This window comes from Brassica napus, chromosome C9 (assembly GCF_020379485.1).
Source record: "Brassica napus cultivar Da-Ae chromosome C9, Da-Ae, whole genome shotgun sequence".
Taxonomy (NCBI): Eukaryota; Viridiplantae; Streptophyta; class Magnoliopsida; order Brassicales; family Brassicaceae; genus Brassica; species Brassica napus.
Window position 1 is genome coordinate 9626543 of NC_063452.1, and position 22962 is coordinate 9649504.

At 35.9% G+C, this 22962-nt stretch overlaps 4 protein-coding genes, 1 long non-coding RNA gene and 1 other non-coding gene across 7 annotated transcripts; 4 read left to right on the plus strand and 2 right to left on the minus strand.

Annotated features, from left to right (window-relative positions):
• Positions 1-979: 979 nt before the first annotated feature.
• LOC106375528 (serine/threonine-protein kinase tricornered) lies at positions 980-4443 on the minus strand. Its single transcript, XM_013815470.3, has 14 exons — positions 4072-4443; positions 3808-3982; positions 3648-3731; positions 3319-3560; positions 2998-3241; positions 2805-2884; positions 2569-2653; positions 2200-2337; positions 2000-2113; positions 1860-1907; positions 1682-1763; positions 1541-1591; positions 1379-1434; positions 980-1283 (listed from the first exon to the last, which is right to left on the minus strand). The coding sequence occupies exons 1-13, from the start codon at positions 4257-4259 to the stop codon at positions 1385-1387; spliced, it is 1581 nt and encodes a 526-aa protein (XP_013670924.1). The 5' UTR covers positions 4260-4443; the 3' UTR covers positions 980-1283; positions 1379-1384.
• A 4583-nt stretch (positions 4444-9026) lies between these two features.
• On the plus strand, positions 9027-11742 carry LOC106436344. Its single transcript, XR_007329292.1, has 3 exons — positions 9027-10021; positions 10294-10563; positions 10657-11742. It is a non-coding gene; the product is annotated as an uncharacterized LOC106436344 (long non-coding RNA).
• Positions 9256-9327, plus strand: TRNAK-UUU. The gene has a single exon. It is a non-coding gene; the product is annotated as a tRNA-Lys (tRNA).
• A 1600-nt stretch (positions 11743-13342) lies between the features above and the next one.
• Positions 13343-16283, plus strand: LOC106375527 (diacylglycerol O-acyltransferase 1). Its single transcript, NM_001315923.1, has 16 exons — positions 13343-13702; positions 13780-13860; positions 13941-14014; positions 14094-14169; positions 14255-14322; positions 14417-14540; positions 14614-14691; positions 14782-14883; positions 14988-15124; positions 15263-15344; positions 15432-15452; positions 15549-15611; positions 15689-15736; positions 15854-15916; positions 16020-16070; positions 16179-16283. Exons 1-16 carry the CDS (start codon positions 13343-13345, stop codon positions 16281-16283), a joined length of 1533 nt encoding a protein of 510 aa, NP_001302852.1.
• A 496-nt stretch (positions 16284-16779) lies between these two features.
• LOC106407129 (casein kinase 1-like protein 5) lies at positions 16780-19596 on the minus strand. The gene is made up of 14 exons (XM_013847930.3): positions 19338-19596; positions 19230-19270; positions 19077-19146; positions 18828-18976; positions 18658-18753; positions 18506-18576; positions 18351-18412; positions 18184-18247; positions 18014-18098; positions 17778-17904; positions 17604-17689; positions 17455-17518; positions 17290-17378; positions 16780-17203 (listed from the first exon to the last, which is right to left on the minus strand). The coding sequence occupies exons 1-14, from the start codon at positions 19411-19413 to the stop codon at positions 16967-16969; spliced, it is 1317 nt and encodes a 438-aa protein (XP_013703384.1). The 5' UTR covers positions 19414-19596; the 3' UTR covers positions 16780-16966.
• Positions 19597-19944: 348 nt separating this feature from the next.
• On the plus strand, positions 19945-22919 carry LOC106411367 (nucleosome assembly protein 1;2-like). Of its 2 annotated transcripts, XM_013852116.3 has the most exons (12): positions 19946-20167; positions 20264-20307; positions 20540-20635; positions 20751-20843; positions 21127-21214; positions 21320-21381; positions 21478-21662; positions 21750-21927; positions 22017-22060; positions 22148-22349; positions 22456-22473; positions 22574-22919. In XM_013852116.3, exons 1-12 carry the CDS (start codon positions 20128-20130, stop codon positions 22640-22642), a joined length of 1119 nt encoding a protein of 372 aa, XP_013707570.1. In that variant the 5' UTR covers positions 19946-20127; the 3' UTR covers positions 22643-22919. The 2 variants fall into 2 exon arrangements, with proteins under 2 accessions (XP_013707571.1, XP_013707570.1); XM_013852117.3 differs by lacking the exon at positions 22456-22473 and having other exon boundaries at positions 19945-20167.
• Positions 22920-22962: the final 43 nt, after the last annotated feature.

The following is a 22962-nucleotide window of genomic DNA, read 5'->3' on the forward strand; positions in this document are numbered from 1 at the left end:
CCAACGATCTAAGAACTTTCTCCATGATTCTCACCTCATATAACTTCCCACCATTTTTTTTAGGTTATTAGTGACCGTAGACTCTTCAAAATTAATCCGAGATGAATTCACTTTCATTTATTCGTAAATCTTCAAAATCTCCTCTTAGAGTGTAAGACTTGCCTTCTTAACTTGTTTTTTTTTCCTTGTAAGAGATCTGAAGCTTCTCTCATGCTTCTTTATACGTCTTTACTCCAGAAACCTTATCAAATGTGTCTTCATCTAATTTTTGATATATTAGATAGATAGTCTTCTTGTCTCTTTTCCTTGGGTATCTCAAACCATCTTTTGAGTTTGAGATAGACCATCATCATTCTCCGTTTCAGTGAAGTCTTTCACAACTATCTTCTACACATCATGCGCTCTTAGATAGACATCATCCTTAGACTCCAATTGTCATAGTTGGTCTTTGTGAGCATCGGAACTTGGAAGGGAACACCATTACTTGTCATCTTTAAAAGAATCTTAGTTCTGGCATCACTTTGTTGGAAGGGAAACTTATTTAATAAAGATGGAGAAAAGCAGACTCCAGCTTCTACTTCGGTTTCCTCAAACAGAGAAATTGAGTCGGAGGATCCGACAAACCACCAGGAAGGTCCTGACTCGACCTTATCATCGAGGTTTGCCACTTCAGGAACCTTCCAGATCTCTGTGGAAAACAGAGAAGGCTTCCAGTTAAAGCCGCGGCTTCTACTTAGGTGGTTGAGAGCAAGATCGGATGGAAAAGAGGAGGGGATGGGAGACCTCTAGATGACCGAGTCTTAAAGCCTTAAAGCAAAGCAGAAACTTTACTGAAAGAGAATGGGAAAGAGCGTGCGCTCAAAGGCATCTTTCACTAAAAATATTTGAGTAGATAAAGATTCAAATGAGCATACATCTGATATCTGTTATAAATTACAAAATGTAATAAAAGTTTTCCTATCATCTGTCACTAATCAGATTTGAAATGAAGCCATAAATTTAATAACAAGAGCATAACAATATTTACAAAAAAAGCGGAAAGGAAGATGATCAAATAGCCGCAAAGTCAAATTAAAAAAAAAATGTTTTAAAAAACAGGTTTTGGATGTTGCTAACAATAATTAAGAATGGCGGGAAATAAACGGCTGGAACTGCCACAAGTTAAACTGGCCGTGCAAGAAATAATAAATGAACGGCCAGATCTGGCAGATAAAAAAGCAGCTGCGGAAAAAGAGAATTTCCTCAATATCTTCTCTTCTCTATGCAGCTGCACGCAGTTATGTCTGTACATTTAAAAGAATAAAAAAAAATCAATGGATCAAGAAACATATAAAAGTTGCAGAGGAATGTTTTGTAGAAGAAGAAGAAGATGACTTGCATTGAGTCACTGTTGTGGATCTATAGAGAGCTTTGCGTAATCGATTGCAGAGTCACCTGAGATTTAAGATGAAGTTAAGGCATGGAAATGTAGTCCAGAGCATATTATTTTGTTTGCAATGAAGAAGAGGGAAACATGCAAGTGCTAATTAACAAGGCTTACTTAGGGTGGAGTCAGTTGATGAACGTGGTGGCGAAATGCTTCCTTTGATATCTGCATATTCATATTTTTCAATAAACTAGGAGAAGCGACAATGCAGAAGAGAAATGGTGTTAACAAAGACGCAAAGAAGAAGAGTTGCACCTAAAGAACGGCGAGAATGGACAGCGTCAAAGTTTCTGTATGTATATCCCACAAAGTTGATGTTTTGAGGGGTTATGCTCACCTACAAGCAAATTACAAAGGTCCAGTAGATAGGTTAATAAGTAGAGAGCAAGAGACTCGGAATAAGCAAATAAGATTTTCCTTAGAACTGCGGTACCTTCCATGACGGTCCAGATCCAGTTCTTGTTGGTTTTGGACAGTCCACCTAAGGAAGAACCAGAAAATGATAGTGATGCGGCCAGGCCACTGAAAGATAGAATGAGAACTTTATAAACCTTGAGATGGTGGTTTTTTTACCTCATCAAACTTCATAAAATTCTGGGTATCAAGTTCTCCATTGACAACTGGCTTGAAAGCTGCATCCATCTCGTATAGATTTTCCCATTCAACATCTTTGAACCAAGGATGAGCCTATACGTGTCTTGTTTTGTTAACAAAATGATAAAGATAAAGACAAAAGGAGACGAAACAATGTTTGTTATATTGTGTCTCCATACTTTGATTTGCTCGGCTCCAGCTCCATGAGAACCAAGCCTATGCTCAGAATCACAGAGCAAGCTACAAATGAGATCTCGTGCCTCAGGTGTCAACCTTGCATCCTCGGGGAATACCAAATGAGTTCTCCATCCCACAATCTAAAATCCATCATGCAAAACATAGGGATAACGGAAAAGAATGGTCAATTTGTGTAGGAGAAAAAGAAAAGGTGTGACAATAACAGAGCAACGCAAACATGTTCGGAAGTATTAAATACTTCTTCTATCTATAACTATCTCAGCATCAATAGTATCCTTTTAAGAAAAAGAAAAAATTGCAAATTAGATAAAGAAAAAAGTGAAAACTATTGTAATTTGTAGCAAAGAGACCTTTCTACAAGTTGTTACAGGGTCATCAGAGTAAAATGGGGGATAACCGACGAGCATCTCATACATAATGGCTCCCAAAGACCACCTGTAGTCAAATGAATGTGTATGAGTAGATGAACGAAACTAGAAACGTGTCGATCAACTGGTAGCTGCTCCTTAAGAAATGAAGCAGGAAGAAAAGATAACAAGCTGATTCTGAAACAACAGTTATATATGGAATATTTTGGGTGACTTACCAGTCACATTCTACACCGTATCCCTTCTTCAGCAACACTTCAGGGGCAATGTAATCAGGGGTACCAACAGTTGAATAAGCCTGTTTCGAATCCAGAAGACATAAATCCAAAAGGAGCAGTTTAAAGCACACCCCAAATGTGATAAAAAGATACTATCATAAAATCAAGGCTGAAAACAGAGTTCTTTCTATACCAGCTTTCTTCTGTGTATCTGCCAATGTTGCAGCTGTTCCAACGGACTTCTCCAGCGCCTTCCACGGCGTCCTATCGAGCAGTGCTCATCACATTCGATTGATTCATTCGTATTCTCATCATTCAAAGGTTCATTTACTTTCATAGCCGATATATGTCTACAGTCGAGAGGCTTACAAAGACCAAAATCTGACAGCTTCATATGACCATTCTTGTCCAACAAAAGGTTGTCTGGTTTTATATCCCTACAAAAGATCTACCTTCAATATGTATACATCCAGTTTAACACTGTATTCATCTTAATGAGCAAAGTTACGCCAACCTGTGAACATAGTTATGTTCATGTATCGACTCAATAGCCAAAACGCTTTGTGCAATGTAAAAGCGAGCCACGGTCTCAGTCAAAGTCTCTTCCCTCATAAGCAAAGTCATCACATCACCACCGGACAGATACTCCATGATGAGGTACAAGTATTCTGGATCTTGGAACGAATAATAAAGCTTCACAATACAGTCACTAGCAACTTCAGCTAGCAAGTTCCTCTCGGATCTAACATGTTCAACCTATATTACGAAGGATCAACCAAAAGGGTATCTGAGACTTGTATACATATAAAACAAAGAGTGAAATGAGATCATTGTAAGACTCACTTGCCCCCTACTAAGCATTTCAGACTTCCTCAGCTTCTTCATGGCATAGATGTTGCCAGTCTTCTTCTCACGGCATAGTCTTACCTAAAAAAGATACCACATTTACAAAACAACCAAAGTGCGTCTAATTTCTACATAAAACACACACAAAAAGACTAACCTCACCGAAAGCTCCTCTACCAATAATACTGAGAAGATCAAAATCATCAACGCATAGCCTGTTCCTCATTAGCCTAGTATACTCTGTCTCTTTCCTCTGCAAATCCTCAAGCAACTCGTGTTGTTCTTTCTCCGATACATCTAAAGATGCTATCTTTTGTTCTAGCACCAAACGCCTGCAACTCAAAAAGAAATGACATATTCAGATTGCTATTTTATTGTTCTCTTGGGAATATTAACAAACAGATGATGTGCAGCAAATGACCTTTCTTTACGCTGTTGGATGTGTCTCATGCGTTTGTTGTAATGGTCCTCTATATACTTCTTCGCTGCAGCAACTTTCTCCAACGTCGAATTTGAAACCAACCCTTCATCCTCCACAGCCTCCGACGTCGGAGATGACGTCATCTTCTCCACCACCTCCTCCTCGTGATCCGTTTCACAATTCTCCATCTTTTTTTTTCTCTCCCAAGAATAAGCGAAAAAAAAAAACTATTCCTTTCTCTTTCTCTCTAAATGCAGAGAAACTTTCGCAACGTTTTGAGTGGGAGAAGGAAAGCAAAGCAAAGTGTCTTTCACATCCATCAAAAATTACAAATGTACAAGTTTGGCATCCAGACAATGAAATCAGTAATTACCTTGACATTTTTGGTTTTCTATTTTTGCTATATTAGGGGGAAAAGTAAGATTTCTTTTTTTTTTTTTTAAAGAAAGGTCCACAAACCACGAACTTACACGTGGGTCATTAATAGTAAATGATGAAATGTAATTTTTGACAAACTTTATTAATTGGATTGTGTTCCAAATTTTCTTTAAATTTAAAGCATTAACTAAAACATTTTCTTAAAATAACTATAAAGTTAATAATTATAAAAGGTTGAGATATATTTTTTAAAAAAGAGATATAATTCTCTTTTTTTTATCAAAAATATATATTCTTCTATTTTTATCTCTAAAATAAAGATGAGTTTCTCTCCAATATATTCTTTTATTTGTCTTTACAAAAAAATGTTCTCAAAAGATTTTTTTTTTAATTTTACAACAAGTTCTTATTTTATTTATGAAAGTTGAAAAATAACCTCTCTTTTTTTTACATCAAATGGCTATTCGAAAAATAACCCTATTAAATTTTAATTTTTACAAGATTTTCATAAAATTATGACTTTGTTTAAACTAAAGTTAAATAAAAACTGTGATTCTATTTTTATAAAAATTGTATTTCTCGGTAAAATAGTTGTTTTAGTTATAGCTATAAAAGTTTGGAATTTAAAAGATTGTTTTAAAAAATAAAAATGTACGACTATATAACATAAGAATGTTATTTCTTTTTTTACAAATAGAGAAAAAAAATAACAATCTATACTTTAAAGGATAAAATAGAGATGTGTTAAAATATTTCTTCCTCTATTATATCATTTAGAGATAAATATAGCAACGGTTGAACATGCTCTTAGATTTAGGGAGATATGAAAAAGATTTTTGTTATATTTTTAGGGGTTTTATCGTTCTCTTTCTGCATCTACTTTTTTTTATTCCTCTAATGAACAAACAAAACATAATAAGATTTGATCAACCATCATGTTCTTGGCCCAAAATACATAATCATCTCAATTTTCATGATAGCTCGGTATTTCAGCATCTCTCTCTCTCTCTCTCTCACACACACACACACACATTATTTTGGGTTTCATCTAACTTCTCTTGTTTGTTGATTATTTTCCAAGTGAGGTCTGTTTACAAATAAAATTTTCAGAGATTTCAATCAAAATTTCGGACATTTAACAAAGAGTCAATAAGATAATCCATTTCATTATTTAGAAATGGTTATTTAGATGTGTACATATAATATTGGTTGGAGGAAAATTTCGTTACTCCAACTATAATATATATTAGCCCGGCAAAAGTTTTGGCAATCTAATCGTGTATGTGGTTTTCATTTGTTTAACCAGCCAAGCAAAAAATCATATTGTCGGTTAGAGGTGCATCAAGGAAGCTTGCGAGAAGCCGTATCACCAATGTTGACTTTAAATTTAGGTGGGGAAAGGTGAAAAAAAAATGGAGATGGAAAGAACAACGCTGGCTTAGTTTTTTTTTGCAGTTCGGGAGAACCACCATCCTACACTGCCTTTGTCAGGGAGACACACTCCCGACCAGATGAGACTTTTGTGGACTATCATGCTGAAGAACTGGTAACTCAGGCCGAGATGGAAGCCACACAGCTCTCTAACACTGAAGAATCGCCCGGGAGTCCAAGTGCATCATCTGCTTCTTCTCGCCTCATGTTAAACAAAGGTTATCTGAAGGTATGATCACTTAACATTTTCATTCTCGGGAATTTTTTATGTTCTGTTCTGTTTTGAAAATTTCATTACATATGATCAATTTGTTAACAATGTTGATTGTGTTACCAGAGTTGATCAAATTGCCTTGTGTTAGCTTCTGTTTGGTCTTGCTTGGTTTTGAATATTTTTCCATTTCTCTTACAGAATGCTAAGAGTAAGAGGGGATATGTTTACAGACTGGGCAGTGAACAATACAGGGAGCAATGCCTTCTTCACGCGTCCCCAATGGTCTTGTCCGCAACCTGGAGCCGGAGATGCGTGTGGGCGGTCTTGAGACAAGCCTCCAAAATGTCACTGCTGATGTTGCTGGGGTAAAGCAGGACGTTGCTGGGGTGAAGCAGGATGTCTCAGACATGAGGCAAGAGTTTGCAGCAACAAGGGAAGCAATCAATCAGCTCCTCCAAACACTTAGGCCCCCGCAAGCACCTACTAAACAGACTTCTGATCAGCCTCAAGCACCAACTGGTCAGCCTAATCCTCCCAATGGCATTTAGAAGTTGGTTGTTTATCTTATTACCTCTTTTGTAACAAGGTGTCTTCTTAGACTCAAAACTCTTAACCTTGTCTATGTAAGTTTTTATGAATGTTGAACCTAAGACTATCTTTTATATATATATATGAAGTTGTGTGTTTATTGAATGTGCAATGTTTAATAATTTGAATGGATATCTAATATGAAAAATTGGCTAATTAAAACTAATAAAACGAAATGTTTTAAAAAACGGTGGCTACTACAAAGCCACTAAAACACAGTGGATAAGTCGTGGCTACGTAAACCAAATGAATTCGTGACACAACCGTGGTTAGAATAGCAACTAAGAAAATAGTAGCACCACCGTGGCTAAAGCAGCCACGATAAAGAAAATGACAAAACCGTGGCTATGGTAGCCACTATATATAGCCACACTTTTTATTAATACTGTGGCTAAAAGAGCAACGAAAACACGTGTGGTAAAAGCATGGCTATTAGCCACGATTAGCCACGATTGTTTTTAGCCACAAGGCTATAGCCACTGTAATTTTCGGACAAATAAGCATGGCTGATTTTTTTTGTAACCACGAATATTTGCTCTATAGCCACGATATTGTAGTGGCTATGCGGTGGATTTTTACTAGTGATATGAAACATATTAGCCGTTTATTTTGTAACAACTAAACATTACATTTCACAGATAGAATAACCCCTAAAATATTTGTTATTATTGGCTATTAGGAAGCTTAGCAGTGTAACTTTGAATGTAACTTTGAATGTAGCAAACATCATATAAATTGTTTGATCAAAATATACTATTCATTATTAGCAACATTTCTATATGAGATTGCTATTAACCTTGAATATGTGTATAATATAAAAATATTTAAAGTTTTAATTGATATAAATAAATTGTAATATATGATTAAATATATTAGCCATTTAATAACGAATCTTAAAAGTGTTCAAAGGTCTACAAACGAATGTGATCACTTGGTTATAAAATAGGTTAGCAATCTAACATTTACTGACTTTGTTAGTAATTCTTAAGTGAGATTTTTTTTTTTTTTTTTTTTTTTGATAATCCAGGGGTTCCTCACTTACGTGAGTCATTCCCCTGGGCCCGGTTAGGCAGCGGTCCACTTCACCCGGGAGGGCTTTACCTGTGCTGGGGACAAGACCTAACACCCAGTACCGCATTTGGTGACAGAATGGGCAGTTCGCCTCCGCCTGGCGTCGAACCCGTGAGCATGACAATTGACCCACAGGGTCCTTACCAAATGAGCTACCTCATCCCGTCTTCTTAAGTGAGATTTCTTACAAGGATTTAGGTATTTATGGAGATACTATACATATTGGTGTGTAAAAATTATATAGATATACTAAGATACACAACAAACATTTGTGTGTAGCCGAAATGAACTTTATGTGTCCTTCTTAACATTTACACCAAAAAAAAAAAAAATTTATGTGTTCTGCTAAAAAGTAGTCATATCATCTATTACTGCATTACTACGTAAATTGAATGGTCCAAAGCCCAGACCAGGACTTAGTGGTAGAAACCCCTTTCCCGATAGAAATCAAAGCAATCCAATTATTATATTAGAATTTCAATAGTGAAATAAATACCATAGGATAGCAATAAAAAATTTTTTTGTCACAAATATAGACTATAAAGATCAAAATGACCAAAATGTTTCATTAAAAAAGTAAATATACATTTATACCCCCAAGGTCGGGCCTGGATACAAGCCCATCAAACATTTGCTTGAGAGCCGATCAATATAAAAACAATTTTGGGGCCAATTTCTCAAATGTTTAGGTAGTAGAGATGGTGAAAGCAAGTGTTATTTGAGTTTAACTGTTCGGGGTCCTGGGTTCGAAACCTAACTAATGCTCATTATTATTTGAAGTTCTTTTTTTCCATCACTTCTAGTTTTGCAAATGTCAGGCACGGCCTTGTACATTCTTAGGGTTAACTAATCCAAACTTTAGGGTTTAGAGTTAAGAGGTGGAGATTTAGGATTGAGGTTTAAAATTTTTTAAAATAAAAAATAAATATTAAAAATTTGAAAATAAAATTTTTAAAAACAGTTTCAAAATGTATTTTCGAATTACAAAAAGAAAACTTTCAAAAAAATAAAAAAAAATTATAAAAAAGTTCGAATTTGGAAACATATAATCTAAAACTATATAAATTTTTTTTTTTTTTTTATTATTATTATTATTATTTTATTTTTTAATATATCTAGGATATTAGAATCTTTTTACCTATTAAATAAAATATTTTGGTCATTTTCCTCTTTGTAGTCTATTTTTGTGACTAAAACTTGAAAATGGTTATTCAGGAGAATTGCCCATTTCAATATATGCTTTTTCTTTTCTTTTTGAACATCCGAATTTCAATATATGCAAACCCAAGTCTATGAAGATTATCTTGGAGAGACCCAATCCTGAAACACAAGCATTGTAGACTTTACAGATGATTTTCTTTAGTATTTTTCCAACAGTACATCATTTTGAACAGATTTATATAAAATTAAATTATTGAATAAATTGTTATCTTTTTCTGGAGAAATAAAATAAATTCGACTAAATAATGATATTTAGCTATAACGGGTTATACAAACGTGTAGCCGACTTAGCTCAGTGGTAGAGCGCGTGACTTTTAATCCTGTGGCCGTGGGTTCATTACCCACAGTCGGCGTTTTAATTTTTCGAATTTCAAATATTCAGAACAATATGTACGGAAACGATAAGAATAGAGATATGCAACTTCGAAGGAACGAGAGATACGTACGCGCACCGTGATTCGAACCGCCTGGGGTCCAAACTCTAATCCAGACGGTCTTCGTCGTCGCTGGAACCGAAGCTCTCCATTTGATGAACTCGCTCGTATCCCAATGTACTCGTGAGGAGTTTATTCAGAGATGTACAAATGCATTAGAGCCACAGTTCTTTTTTTTTGGTCAAACAAATGCATTCATTCATAAAAGAGTTTACACTCCACCAAGGGAGGATGAATTTAGAAATGAGAGGGCTGATTTTGCCTCTGAATCAGCCTGCACATTCCTCAACCGAAGTACATAAACAAAAGATATGACATCAAAGGAAGAACTAAAGTAGTAGATATCAAATAAAATTTCCAATATGAGCATTTTTCCTTCATCATCTTGACAAGGGATTGAGAGTCACTCCGGATCATGAGGGATTTAACATTTGAAGAGGCAGCATACATGAGTCACTCCGGATCATGACGGATTTAACATTTGAAGAGGCAGCATACATTACTGCCGACCGGATGGCAATGGCCTCAGCCATGAAAATCCACAGTTCTTTTTCTTTTCTTATAGATGTCCTTGGGTTGCTCTTTCACCAATGCCATTTCTGTTGATCCTCAGGTTTGAATTGTAATTTCACTTGAGGAATTTTTATTGCTTGGTTACAGAGTAATTGATTCACCCTTCATCATTTTTTGGTTTATGATAGTCAGGAACATCAAGGCAGCTGACATTGATAAAAAAATAATATATATGCTGAACTTGAAAACAGGAAACACTGATGAACATATAGTCTTAATTCCTTTGTAAAGGTTGAATTGTTTTTTTTTTTCCCTTCTTTTGGTTTGTGGTGTTTAACTCATAATATCACACAATCCAGATTTTAAGTGTAGGAGCAGAACCACTTCTAAGACGTTTGGACTTAAATGGAGCTTTGCTTTCTCAAATTCAGCGTGCTCCTACTTCAGCATTTCTATATCCTTGCATCCAGCAGGAGTAAGTTTCTGATCCCTTTCTTTTCATCCAACAGGTAGTTGCTGTGGGAGGTTATGAAGGTCTTGTTGATGTCTCTCAATTTGGAAGCCATCCCTATGCACGTTTCATAGCAGCTCATTTGTAAATCTCTTTACAGTTTCTCGGTATGGCCCAATAACCCTAAAGAGGTAACTATAATAGGGATGCTAAAGCTTTATATTTCATATTTCAGCCAGATTATTGTCAGAAGTTAGAATCAAACTTTCTTTTGTTTTTCTTAGGTTCTTGAACCTGAAAAAGAGTTCAAGATTCCGGTTTCACAAATGTTCTGAGATGGTTAAGGGAACAGTAGTATTTTTGGTCCGATTCGGTTTAATATGTCTATAGCAAATTATTTGAACCGGTTGGTGGTTCAGTTACTTCAGTAGTTGTTTTGAATATGAATTGTTCTTCAAGGCCATTGGGCCCGGTTAAGTCTGATCTCGTACATGGTTTATGATAATGAGAGAAGCTTAATGAACTTCCTTTTGATTTTCTGTTACTGAGGAGGGAGTTATCATCTAGTTTTCTTATATAACTGTCACGAAAAATATATCAAATACTTTATTAACCATTAATAATTTGTTTATTACAAAAAGACAGAGTTGACCATTAAACTACGAATGCTAAATAGCAATCGTTTACATTGTATTATTTAGATGACTACATGACTTTTTCTGTTGATACTGTTCTTTTAAAAATAGAAGAACACATCAGTATCTAAATAAATTAATAACTAATCTTATCTTCTCCAAAATAACTTTGTTAATAAGGGATTGAGATTTGTCTATATCATCAGCTGCATTACTCAAATTACATTAGTAATTTAGTATTATGAAGAATAAGTCAATAATAATGCTTTAACAAGTTTATGCGTAAAGAGATGTAAAGGCAAAGTGGGGGTCAAAGGTACAGATTTGAACACACCACCAATGCATGTCATTGTTTTCACTGACAGTAACAGTATTCTCTGTTCCATTGAGATGTAGTACTGTTTAATAAGAGAGATTTTAAATATTACTTCTGCGTGACAGTAAACTTTCACATGATTACAAAAGCCAGACTAGGTAAAAAGGGGAGAGACTACTTGGACCATCTCCAGCCTATTCCCGTATTTTTTTCTCTAAAATAAAAAAACTCAATAATATAGATGGGCTTGTCTTCAATATATTCCTCTATTTCTTCCTCTAAAAAGGAATATTTTTGATATATTCTTTTCTAATTTTACAAATAGTATCTTTTATTTGTGAAAGTTGAAAACCAATCCAATTTAGTGTAACACTCATAAAATTATGATATTATTTACATTGAATATTTTTATAGAAACTATTATGTAAATAAAAAGTATGATTATATATTTATATAAACAGTAAATTTTCACTAAAAAATATTTATTTTGGTTATAATTGTTAAAGGATCATTTTGTAAATAAAAAAATATTCTTCTATTATAGAAGAATGCTATTTCTTCCTCTAAATATAGATGTGAAAATAGCAATCTCTATTTTAGAGGAAGAAATATAGTAGGGTTGGAATGATTTTAATTCTAAATGCTATTATAGAAGCAAATATAGGAGTGGATTGGAGATGCTCTGGTGTAAAAATATTTATTAGATATGTTGAATCTTTAGTTATACGCACTATATATTTTAATAAAACCGGTGAAAAGATTCAACGCGGTAGCTAATGCCAAAATTATATTTTCTAAAACCAAGATCGGTATAGCTGCTGATAAAGTAGTAGCAGTATGTTGTAAAAGCTACGTACTCTCGTTTATGTATTCATTGATGTGATTGGTAAAATAGTAAATGATTCATATAAAAATTATCATAAAAATTATATAAGATATGTAATTTATTTATTTTTAAATAATATAGATATATTTATAATGTATTAATATATATTAGTTTATGTTTTTGTTATTAAAAATAATGATCATATTTAATTATATAAATTATATTATATTTTAAACGTAAAATATTATTCTTTTTAAAAAGTTGAAAATTTTATTTTTAAAAATAGAAATTTTGTTTTTGGATATAAACATAAATTTTTGATACTATTAAATAAAATATATTAATTAAATTTATATTTTTTATTGTTATATATTTTATATGCAAATATTCTCAAAATCTCCGTATGAGAGCATTGAACGAAGAAAATTTAGAGAGCATTATTCGAAATACTTTTCTAAATATTTTTTAAAAATTATTGATTAGATAATAAAGAGCACAATGTTTATGCTAATGCTTTGTCAATCAATACTTTAATCTTCTTAAACAGGTAATAAATTGCAACAATTATGATATTCTGTTATTAATATATACTTATATATATGAATATTAAAAAAAAAAAAAACTGTTGTCCAGTAAAAATTAAATTTTGGAATATAGCATTAAAGCTAATATATAATCATCAAACCTAAATAACACATACTTTTATTAAGCTTATTTAGAATAAATAATTGAATAATATCTACATTAGCAAATTGTGGTATATTAAACTTTCGGAAATTGCGTGGCAATGGATGAATATATTCTCTTCCGACGAGAGGGTTAAGCAAAAACTAGAAAGAAAAAAATAATAGAAAAAAATCCTATAAATAAGAGAAATATCTCCCACCGCTATTTTCTGTCACCATAATTGTTGCTGTCATCTTCTTCCCTCTCTTCTTCTCTCTCGTGAATCTTTTTTTCTCCACTTCTAAAAAAAAAAAGAAGTTTGATTCCCTTTGCAGGAAAGAGACACACGATAAACCGATTTATAAGCAATTTTCTATTTTTCAACAATCTTTTCAAAAATCCTCCTTTTGTTTCCTTTCCATTAGATTCTGATTCTCTCCACTGTAATCATTTTTTACCGTTTTCCTCTGCATGCTTTTCGCTTTCTCTGTGTCTAGAACCTAAAAACGCCCTTTGATATAAAAAAAATGGCGGTTTTGGATTCTGGAGGCGTCGCTGTGCCGACGGAGAACGGCGTTGCGGATCTCGACAGGCTTCATCGTCGTAAATCGAGATCGGATTCTTCCAACGGACTTATCTCCGATACTTCCCCGTCAGACGATGTTGGAGCTGCGGCGGCCGAAGACGCGAGGGATCGGGTTGATTCCGCTGTCGAGGAGGAGGCTCAGGGAACAGCGAACTTAGCTGGCGGAGATACCGAAACTAGGGAATCCGGCGGAAGAGGAGGAGGAGGAAACGGCGATGTAAGGTTTACGTATCGGCCGTCGGTTCCAGCTCATCGGAGGACGAGGGAGAGTCCTCTCAGCTCTGACGCTATCTTCAAACAAGTAATCATCTCAGATTCTATTTGATGATATCTCTTCTTGAATGACTTGCTCAGATTGATTTTTTCATGTGACGGCAGAGCCATGCAGGGTTGTTCAACCTCTGCGTAGTTGTTCTTGTTGCCGTTAACAGTAGACTCATCATCGAAAACCTCATGAAGGTTACTTCCTTCCTTCTCTCTCTTCTTGCTTCAGGTTTTGTATAGAGCTGAGAACTTACTGTTTGCTATCGTTCCTGTAGTACGGTTGGTTGATCAGAACTGATTTTTGGTTTAGTTCTACATCCCTGCGAGACTGGCCGCTTTTCATGTGTTGGTAAACATTCTTTTATTACATATAATGATGAATTTTGCGATTCGGATTCATATAAAGTTTGAATTTTTTTATGTGGCAGTCTTTCACTTTCGATCTTTCCTTTGGCTGCCTTCACGGTCGAGAAAATGGTACTTCAGAGATTCATATCTGAGCCTGTGAGTAAACTACTGTCTTCCCTTTATCGAGGACAAATTTGTATCCTGAAGAACTTATAAGTTTCTTACTGATAAAATACTGAAGGTTGCCATCATTCTTCATGTTATTATAACCTTGACAGAGGTCTTGTATCCAGTCTACGTCACACTGAGGTGAGGATTAAGCTACGGTGGTGTTTCTGGTGCGATGCTCTTTTTTTTTTTTTAAAGTTTAGTTGGCTAATTTGATGATCTTGGAAACGGACAGGTGTGATTCTGCCTTCTTGTCAGGTGTCACGTTGATGCTGCTCACTTGCATTGTGTGGCTGAAGTTGGTTTCTTACGCTCATACTAGCTACGACATAAGAACCCTAGCTAATTCAGCTGATAAGGTAATAGAACTAAGATTTATCAGTCACTTGCATTGTGCTACTAGTTTGACTAGATACTGTTTATAAACTTTAGGTCGATCCTGAAATCTCCTACCATGTTAGCTTGAAGAGCTTGGCGTATTTCATGGTTGCTCCTACACTGTGTTATCAGGTAATGAGATACGTCTTCAGCTAATAGCATCAAACATTCTTACACTTGTGAACGGTTTTTGTTTAAACCTCGCATCTATGCTTTTCCCAGCCAAGCTATCCACGTTCCCCATGTATACGGAAGGGTTGGGTGGCTCGTCAATTTGCGAAACTGGTCATATTCACTGGACTCATGGGATTTATAATAGAGCAGGTGCGTTTTCAACATCTTTCTTTTTATTATAAATCCTTGTGAAAGTCACCATTTCTGCACATTCGACCGCTTGGCTTCATCTTCTTTTGTTACTTCTTTGGCAGTATATAAATCCTATTGTAAGGAACTCAAAGCATCCGTTGAAAGGGGATCTTCTATACGCTATTGAAAGAGTGTTGAAGCTTTCAGTTCCAAATCTATATGTGTGGCTCTGCATGTTCTACTGCTTCTTCCACCTTTGGTATGTATGCCGTGATCCCTTCTCTCTCAACATAATTTCCAAAGATGAACAACAGAAAAAGGATATATATCTCATGAAGAAATTAATAAGTGTAGGTTTTTCTGATCACAAATCTCTTTGCATTGTTCTTGTCCGCAGGTTAAACATATTGGCAGAGCTGCTCTGCTTCGGGGACCGTGAATTCTACAAAGATTGGTGGAATGCAAAAAGCGTTGGAGATGTGAGTTATCTTTAACCTTTTCTTACTAAAAAGACGTGATGTATGTAACATGACTAACCAAATTTCCATGTATTGTTCCTTTGTCAGTATTGGAGAATGTGGAATATGGTATGGTTCTCTTCCTAAAACATTGCCTTCTTTTCTATACGAAGCAGAAGCAGAAGCAGAAAGCTGATGAAGAGCTTTTTGTTTTTGTTTTAACAGCCTGTTCATAAATGGATGGTTCGACATGTATACTTTCCGTGCCTGCGCATCAAGATACCAAAAGTGAGTGTGCATATATTATACAAGTGATTTGCGATGATTGAAATTTAGCTTTGACCCTCCACTCTTTTTGGTTCCAGGTACCCGCCATTATCATTGCTTTCTTAGTCTCTGCAGTCTTTCATGAGGTAAATATACCTTCTTCATCACCCTGGGCCTAGACACAGAACACGCTTGTGAAAGAGACACTGAAATTCAAACCATTGTTCTTACTTACAGTCTCTTGTTTACAAATTTCCTTGCAGTTATGCATCGCAGTTCCTTGCCGTCTCTTCAATCTATGGGCTTTCATGGGAATTATGTTTCAGGTAAAAAAATAAGTTGACAAAACCTCTGCCGACAAGCTTCACAAACAATCTGGAAGTTTCTTTTACTCTTTCATTTTCTGACCACTCAGTGTGTTTTGCGTAGGTCCCTTTGGTCTTTATCACAAACTTTTTACAAGAAAGGTTTGGCTCCATGGTATGCTCTCTAAACCCGAAAGATAAAACTCTTTCTTCTGATCCACTTGCATGTTTAATGTGTTGTTGATACTTTTAAAATTACTCTGTTTTGGAATGGGATGATTAGGTGGGAAACATGATCTTCTGGTTCAGCTTCTGCATTTTCGGACAACCCATGTGTGTTCTTCTTTATTACCATGACCTGATGAACCGCAAAGGATCCATGTCCTGAGAAGGACTTTTTACTCCACAGAAAAAAATTGGTCAATTGGAAAGATGGGAGTTTTTGTATCCTTTTGGTAGCGTTATAAAGACTTTAGAGAGACGAATCCTTTTGAGTTCTTGTCTCTTTCACTCATTGGATCTTCTATTTCTCGTCTTTTAACAAGCCCGTAAAGAAAAGTAGACTGAGATAATTGGATTCTGTTATCCTGTAAAGAAAATTTCATTCATATATGTTTGTAATAATCTTTGACGGTTACCAAAATACCGAGAAAAATAAAAATAAGCCTTTCAATGTATGTATCGGCAAAATACAGTTCATCTATGATGATTCAACATTTTAAATGCAGGAAAAGAAATATAATAAACTAATAAATCATTTTAATTATAGACTGACGTTAAAGGTTTGTAGCAAAAACACTTTCCAAAAAATGGGTTTTAACTTTTGAAATAATTATCAGATAGAGGGAACTTAAAATACGAAGGTTTTTCTCTATACAATGGAGAAGACAAATGAATCATATATTAAGCACTGTGGTATAAAAAATATATTTTATCCCTCCCTTATATCAAATCTCTAACTTTAAAGCCTTTCTTCAGAAGAATCATAGACAACCTTCAAACTCCTTCAAGAAGGGTGAAGCAATCAACAAAAGTGAATACCGGTTATGTTCTAAAGCTTTCATCTACGAATCAGGCTGATAGCTTTGCTTTGGGTTCTACACGAGGAGTAGTATCGTCTCCATTTGATTGTGGCAACGCTGCAGTCTCATCTCCTGCCTTGCTATTGATCCGCAAGCCATCAATGCCTTTGAGTGCAGATTCATAGTTTGCATTGTCACTCCCGCCACTGAACGGTTCACGACTACTTGAGTCCACAACTCTTCTTGATGATGATCCTTCTGATCGACCTAAGAACGATCCAGGCACCTGATAAACCATTTGGATCACAAGATTAAATCATCCTGATTCGAAAAATGCACCAGAGAAGAAAAAGAAGCATAGCCAAAACTTACCAGCTTGTCCTTTGCAGTTGCAGATTCGTTTACGTTCTTGGTCTTCTGCTTCAGGTTAAGATCAAGATTCGTTCTCTGATTTGGGAAGTCTACGGAATACAAACACGCCTTGAGTCTATATACATAACTATCTTGCCTGCATTTGTTTAGGAGAAGGATACATACCTGGACGTTTCTCAGCATTGCTGGCTGCAGGGTTGAATCCAGAGCTAGTCCCAACACCACCATCCTGACAAAAGAAGCATCAAATAATCTGTCACTATTCATCTGCGTATCATGAACGGGATCAAACATCAAGACTAACAAAACTGTACATTGGCACGAGGTGAAGGGTTTCCAGGTTGTTGTGATTGTTGATACTTGAGAACCGTCCAGTCAAACACAAAATCAAACTGGAAACCTGGGGACGAACAAGAAAGAAACCCAAAATAGTTTGTGTCAGCAGAAGATTATTCATGAGTTTAATAGCCTGAGAGGAAATGAATGACCTTCACGGATGAAAAGGTTGCGGAAGAGTCTCTTCAGATAAGCATAGTCAGGCTTATCATCAAACCTAAGTGAGCGGCAGTAATGAAAGTAGGATGCGAACTCTGTTGGATGACCTCTGCATAGCGTCTGAAATACATAGACGCAAAGTTACATTTCTATCTATAACCAATCTTCTCTGACTCATCATTATTCCTTGGTATATGGACACATATAACTTTCTGAGTGAAGAACTTACTTCGATGGAAGTAGAAACCTTCTTTTCACTAATCTTGTCGTATTTCTGTTTCTTGTTCCCAGCTTTCAGTCCCTGCCATGGGAGACTAGAAGAAAAATAGGATAAGAGATGGACAAGAAACAAGATATAAAAAACAAAGACTATAGTATAATACGCAGCGACTCTCTCACCTTCCCATGAGGAAGTACATGAGAATATAACCAAGTGATTCTACATCATCCCTCCGACTTTGCTCTACCAAGTATAGACGGACAGAAGATTAGGATTAAGACAAATTATCCCGTGAAAGGGAGAACAAGATTTGCGATAATCAGGAGGGTTCATAGATGAAGTATACCGATCCCTATGTGAGTGTTCAAGCTGGCATATCTCGGAGTCCCAATTAGACTTTTATTCTCCCTGAATGATAATTACAAACTCAAGTCTCAGGAAAATACTGAAACTCTTAAAATCCAATTTGCTGCATCTCTCTGATAATGAAAATCTTTTTACCTGTAAGGGATATGACGATGAGTAGAGCTGTCTCTAAATTTCTTAGCCAAGCCAAAGTCTATGATGTAGACCTATAATAGAAAGAGAACAAACAAATGTGACATTCCAAAAATCAAAGTTTCGCCAAAGAGTTAATGAAGAAGAAAGAGAACCTGATTTGAGCGCCTTCCTAAACCCATGAGAAAATTATCAGGCTTTATATCACGGTGAAGATAGGATTTAGAATGGATGAACTCGAGACGGTTTATCTAAAACAAGTTGGTGAAACTCAGCAGTGATAGTTGCACAATAAGCAAGCAATCAATCGTAAAAGCAAGAGTACCATCTGATCAGCGAGCATGAGAACAGTCTTCAAAGTAAACTTGCGGTTGCAATAGCCAAAGAGATCCTCGAGGCTAGGACCAAGCAAATCCATGACTAAGACATTGTAGTCACCCTCAGCACCAAACCACTTAATGTTTGGAATCCCAGCTGATGCATTATTCATGATTTCATTAAAAAAGAAATGAACAAAAACTCTACAAGGAGGAATCGGAAAAGAAAGAAAGAGAGAGAAAAGGGGTTTACATACTTCCACCCTGAACAACCCTATATATCCTCGACTCATATGACAGTTGCGGATGCGCAGTCTTCACACTTTCCTGCAACAATTAAAAATAATCAACTTTGAACAAAAAGTAAAGTTGGAGTCTTTGAACTTGGACAAGAGTATGAAAACACTCACAAGCTTAATAGCGACCTCTTCGTTGGTCTGAACATCAGTTCCTGCAATCACAATAAGAAGTCATCAAAAAACTGAAAGTGGATAGAAGAGTGGAGAGAAGCGACGAACCGAGGTAAATCTCTCCGAAGGAGCCGCTACCGATTTTGCGGCCAAGTCGGAACTTGTTCCCAAAACGAGGCTCCATGGTCAAAAATCAACTCTGGAAAAAACCTATCCTAATGTTATGTTCCGAGAGGGTTCTCACGTACGGCGAATCGAGTAGTTGATGGACTAATTGGAAGTGAGAGAGTTGGTGAGAGAGAGATTCGAATGGGGGTGTTTTGGTTAAGCAAGCAACGGAGTTTAGGAGGATGAAGAAAAACCTTTGCGTGTCGTGTCGCTTTGCCTGTGGTCGGTCTTTTGTCCCACTTTTTCCCCTCTTCTCTCCTCGAGCCGGTTCGGTTCGATTCAGTTTGGTTATTTGAGATTCTATTTAAAATTAATTTGTATATCGGTTCGGTTCGGTTCGGTTCAGTTACCGTTTTACCTTTTGGTTAAGCAAGCAACGGAGAAGAAGAAGAAAACCTTTGCCTGTGGGTCATCTGTCACTTCTCTCTCCACTTCCCTGCCTTCTCGAGCCGGTTCAGATCGGTGCAATTCGGTTATTTGGGACTCTATTTAAGATTAATTTGTATATCGGTTCGATTCGATTTACCATTTCACCCTTTTCAGTTAAATCAAACACATATTTTTTTTTTTTTTATAAAAGTGTGACCAATTATTTCGGTCTGCTCATTTTTTTTCAATAATTTTGGGGTCGCTGGGCTGTCAACCCCCAAAAAACTAGGGTTTTAAAAGGTTTCTTTTTTATCTTCCTATCTTCCTTCGCCAGTCTCTCTATTCTCTCTTGCTTGCGAAGATGAGCAGCGACAAGGACAACAACTTGAACATGTCTGCCGGTAATATTTCATATCTCTAGAACGACGCCTGATTCTTTTGTTTTCTATTTTAGATTTATTGAAAATTGCTTATTCTTATTGTTGTTTGCTTTGTAGCTCTTAACGAGGAGGATCGAGCGGGGCTTGTCAACGCTCTTAAGGTGATTTTTTTTTTTTTTCAGTTTGGGGATTGTTTTCTCTTTCTGTGTCTGAGTCATATTTTTTGAGAACTGATTTGACTCAGATGATTCATAGCAATGGATTTTATGGATTTTAAGTTTAAGAACCGTCTCTGCATCTTTACTTTGCTTTGATGATTTTGTTTCTGCATAACATTGATTTGGTTGTTGTTGTTCTGTCTCTGATTTTTTTTTTTTGTTTCGTTTTGCACAGAACAAGTTGCAGAATTTGGCTGGACAACACTCAGATGTCCTTGAGAACTTGAGTCCTGCTGTCAGGAAGCGTGTTGAGGTTCTTAGAGACATTCAGGTTGATTATGGTCTTTTTTCTCTTTTTGCATTTGGTTTGAAATCGTTTGCTCTAGTTACATTTTGGTAGAGTCCAGAGTTATTATATCTGATTCCTTATTTGTTTTGAACTGCAGAACCAACATGATGAAATCGAATCAAAGTTTTTCGAGGAGAGGGCAGCTCTAGAAGCTAAATATCAGAAACTGTATCAGCCTTTCTATACCAAGGTAATGCAAAATGATCTTTTCGATTCTGTGCTAATAAACGTTTTATTAATAACACTTTTCTCTTTTGCTATTTACTTATATATATTGATATTGTTGTGTGTTCTTTCCGTTTTTTTGTATCCCTACTTGACTATAACTGATATTGATGCTTTTCTGCGTTCCAAACCTATTATCAGAAGAAGACAGATAGATACAAGTTTAGCAAGACTTCTCTCTGTCGTATGATTATAACTGAAGTTAATGTGTTTTTCTGCTTTCCTATCGCATTGATCACGTAAAACAGCGATTTGAGATTGTCACCGGTGTGGTTGAAGTTGAAGGTGCACCAGAAGAAGTAAAAACTGAACAAGGAGAAGACAAAGCTGCTGAAGGTGTGTGCTTACACTAAAACCTGATTATGTTTTTGGTTTCCAGTGATGGTGAAATCATGTTTTAATTGATTACAAACATCTGTTTTGTTTTTTCGTTCCCTGCAGAGAAAGGAGTGCCTGATTTCTGGCTTATTGCATTAAAGAACAATGAAATTACTGCTGAGGAGGTCCGTTCTTAGGATACTCTTTTTTTTTTTTTTTTTTTTTTTTTTTTTATAAGGCGATTCTCTTAGTATTGATGTTTTTTGTTCCTCATATTCTAGATAACTGAGCGGGATGAAGGAGCTCTCAAGTATCTCAAAGACATCAAGTGGAACAGGGTTGAAGAACCAAAAGGGTTCAAGCTCGAGTTTTTCTTTGATGAGAACCCTTACTTCAAGAACACTGTCTTGACCAAGACGTATCACATGATTGATGAAGATGAGCCTATCCTTGAGAAGGCCATTGGGTATGATCTTTTGCTCTTCTTATCATTTGCTATTTTTATTACTTAAAACAAGGAAGTCTTATTGATCCTTTATTAAATGTTATTCAGGACGGAGATTGAGTGGTATCCTGGAAAATGTTTGACTCAGAAGATCCTAAAAAAGAAGCCAAAGAAGGGATCCAAAAACACAAAGCCGATCACTAAGACTGAGGAGTGTGAGAGTTTCTTCAACTTTTTCAGTCCCCCTCAAGTTCCTGATGACGAGGAGGATCTTGATGATGACATGGTATGGCCATCCCCAAGATCAGCTTAAGTTTTTGATTTAGCACTTCATAATGCGTTATATGTTGACCATGATAATTTATTATTGCACAGGCTGAAGAACTCCAAGCCCAAATGGAGCACGACTATGATATAGGGTCTGCACCTTTTTTGTTTCATTTTCGGTTCTCTTCGTTGTTTAATTTAGTTCCATGATCTGAATCTGTCTGCTGTTTATCATGTAGATCAACCATTAAAGAGAAAATCATCTCGCATGCGGTGTCATGGTTCACTGGGGAAGCCGTTGACCCAGATGACCTTGAGATGGATGATGATGAGATTGAGGAAGATGATGATGATGAGGAGGACGAGGAAGATGATGAGGAGGACGAAGATGATGATGATGAGGACGAGGAAGAAGAACAAGGAAAGAAAAGCAGAAAGAAGGTAATAATATGAGAGGTTAAATGGTTTTTACGTTCTGTTTCTATTATATAATTTAAACCTCTGAAGAGCCTTATTTTTGGGTTGGTTTCTGTTTGTTTTGTTGCAGTCATCAGCTGGGCACAAGGTTTGATAATCACTCTAAGTCAAGACCATATTGATCTCTTTGATGTTGAATATGTAAGTGATGTTGCTAACCTGAGCTTTATTTATTTTTCTGTGAGCAGAAGTCTGGAAGAAGTCAGCTTGCGGAAGGTCAACAAGGTGAGAGACCACCCGAGTGTAAGCAGCAGTGAGGAGTTGCGCTTATTTATGAAGAAGAGAAGAAAGAAAAGAGTCTGGTCTTTGTGAGACGAGGTCGTGTTTCTTAATATGGGGAGAATCATGGTCTTAGTTTATATGATTCAAGTATCAAGTTTTGGGTGGTCGTTTTTTTTGTTTTTTAAACAAAATTGTTCTTTGGTTTGGTTTGTGTCTTATTTTTTATTTTGTAATGTGTGGTCTCAATGAACTGGTCTGAATTATTGTCGATTTGGTCAAATTTTTACCCAATTTATTCCCATAATCATAAAATGCTGTGTTGGTATGGGAAATGACCGGTTAAATCAATTGATGT

What these genes read in the sequence shown, in the direction of transcription:
- LOC106411367 (XM_013852116.3), top strand. Translation starts at nt 20,128, where the DNA reads ATGAGCAGCGACAAGGACAACAACTTGAACATGTCTGCCG. An exon ending in CAACTTGAACATGTCTGCCG is followed by an intron (nt 20,168 to 20,263) that starts GTAATATTTCAT and finishes TTTGCTTTGTAG; the next exon opens with CTCTTAACGAGGAGGATCGA. An exon ending in GGCTTGTCAACGCTCTTAAG is followed by an intron (nt 20,308 to 20,539) that starts GTGATTTTTTTT and finishes CGTTTTGCACAG; the next exon opens with AACAAGTTGCAGAATTTGGC.
- LOC106407129 (XM_013847930.3), bottom strand. Translation starts at nt 19,413, where the DNA reads ATGGAGCCTCGTTTTGGGAACAAGTTCCGACTTGGCCGCAAAATCGGT. An exon ending in CATCGTCATATCCCTTACAG is followed by an intron (nt 18,413 to 18,505) that starts GTAAAAAGATTT and finishes ATTATCATTCAG; the next exon opens with GGAGAATAAAAGTCTAATTG. An exon ending in CAATGCTGAGAAACGTCCAG is followed by an intron (nt 17,379 to 17,454) that starts GTATGTATCCTT and finishes TGTATTCCGTAG; the next exon opens with ACTTCCCAAATCAGAGAACG.
- LOC106375528 (XM_013815470.3), bottom strand. Translation starts at nt 4,259, where the DNA reads ATGGAGAATTGTGAAACGGATCACGAGGAGGAGGTGGTGGAGAAGATG. An exon ending in GAACATAACTATGTTCACAG is followed by an intron (nt 3,242 to 3,318) that starts GTTGGCGTAACT and finishes GATCTTTTGTAG; the next exon opens with GGATATAAAACCAGACAACC. An exon ending in ATCAACTGACTCCACCCTAA is followed by an intron (nt 1,435 to 1,540) that starts GTAAGCCTTGTT and finishes CTTAAATCTCAG; the next exon opens with GTGACTCTGCAATCGATTAC.
- LOC106375527 (NM_001315923.1), top strand. Translation starts at nt 13,343, where the DNA reads ATGGCGGTTTTGGATTCTGGAGGCGTCGCTGTGCCGACGGAGAACGGC. An exon ending in TGCGCATCAAGATACCAAAA is followed by an intron (nt 15,612 to 15,688) that starts GTGAGTGTGCAT and finishes TTTTGGTTCCAG; the next exon opens with GTACCCGCCATTATCATTGC. An exon ending in TCATGGGAATTATGTTTCAG is followed by an intron (nt 15,917 to 16,019) that starts GTAAAAAAATAA and finishes TGTTTTGCGTAG; the next exon opens with GTCCCTTTGGTCTTTATCAC.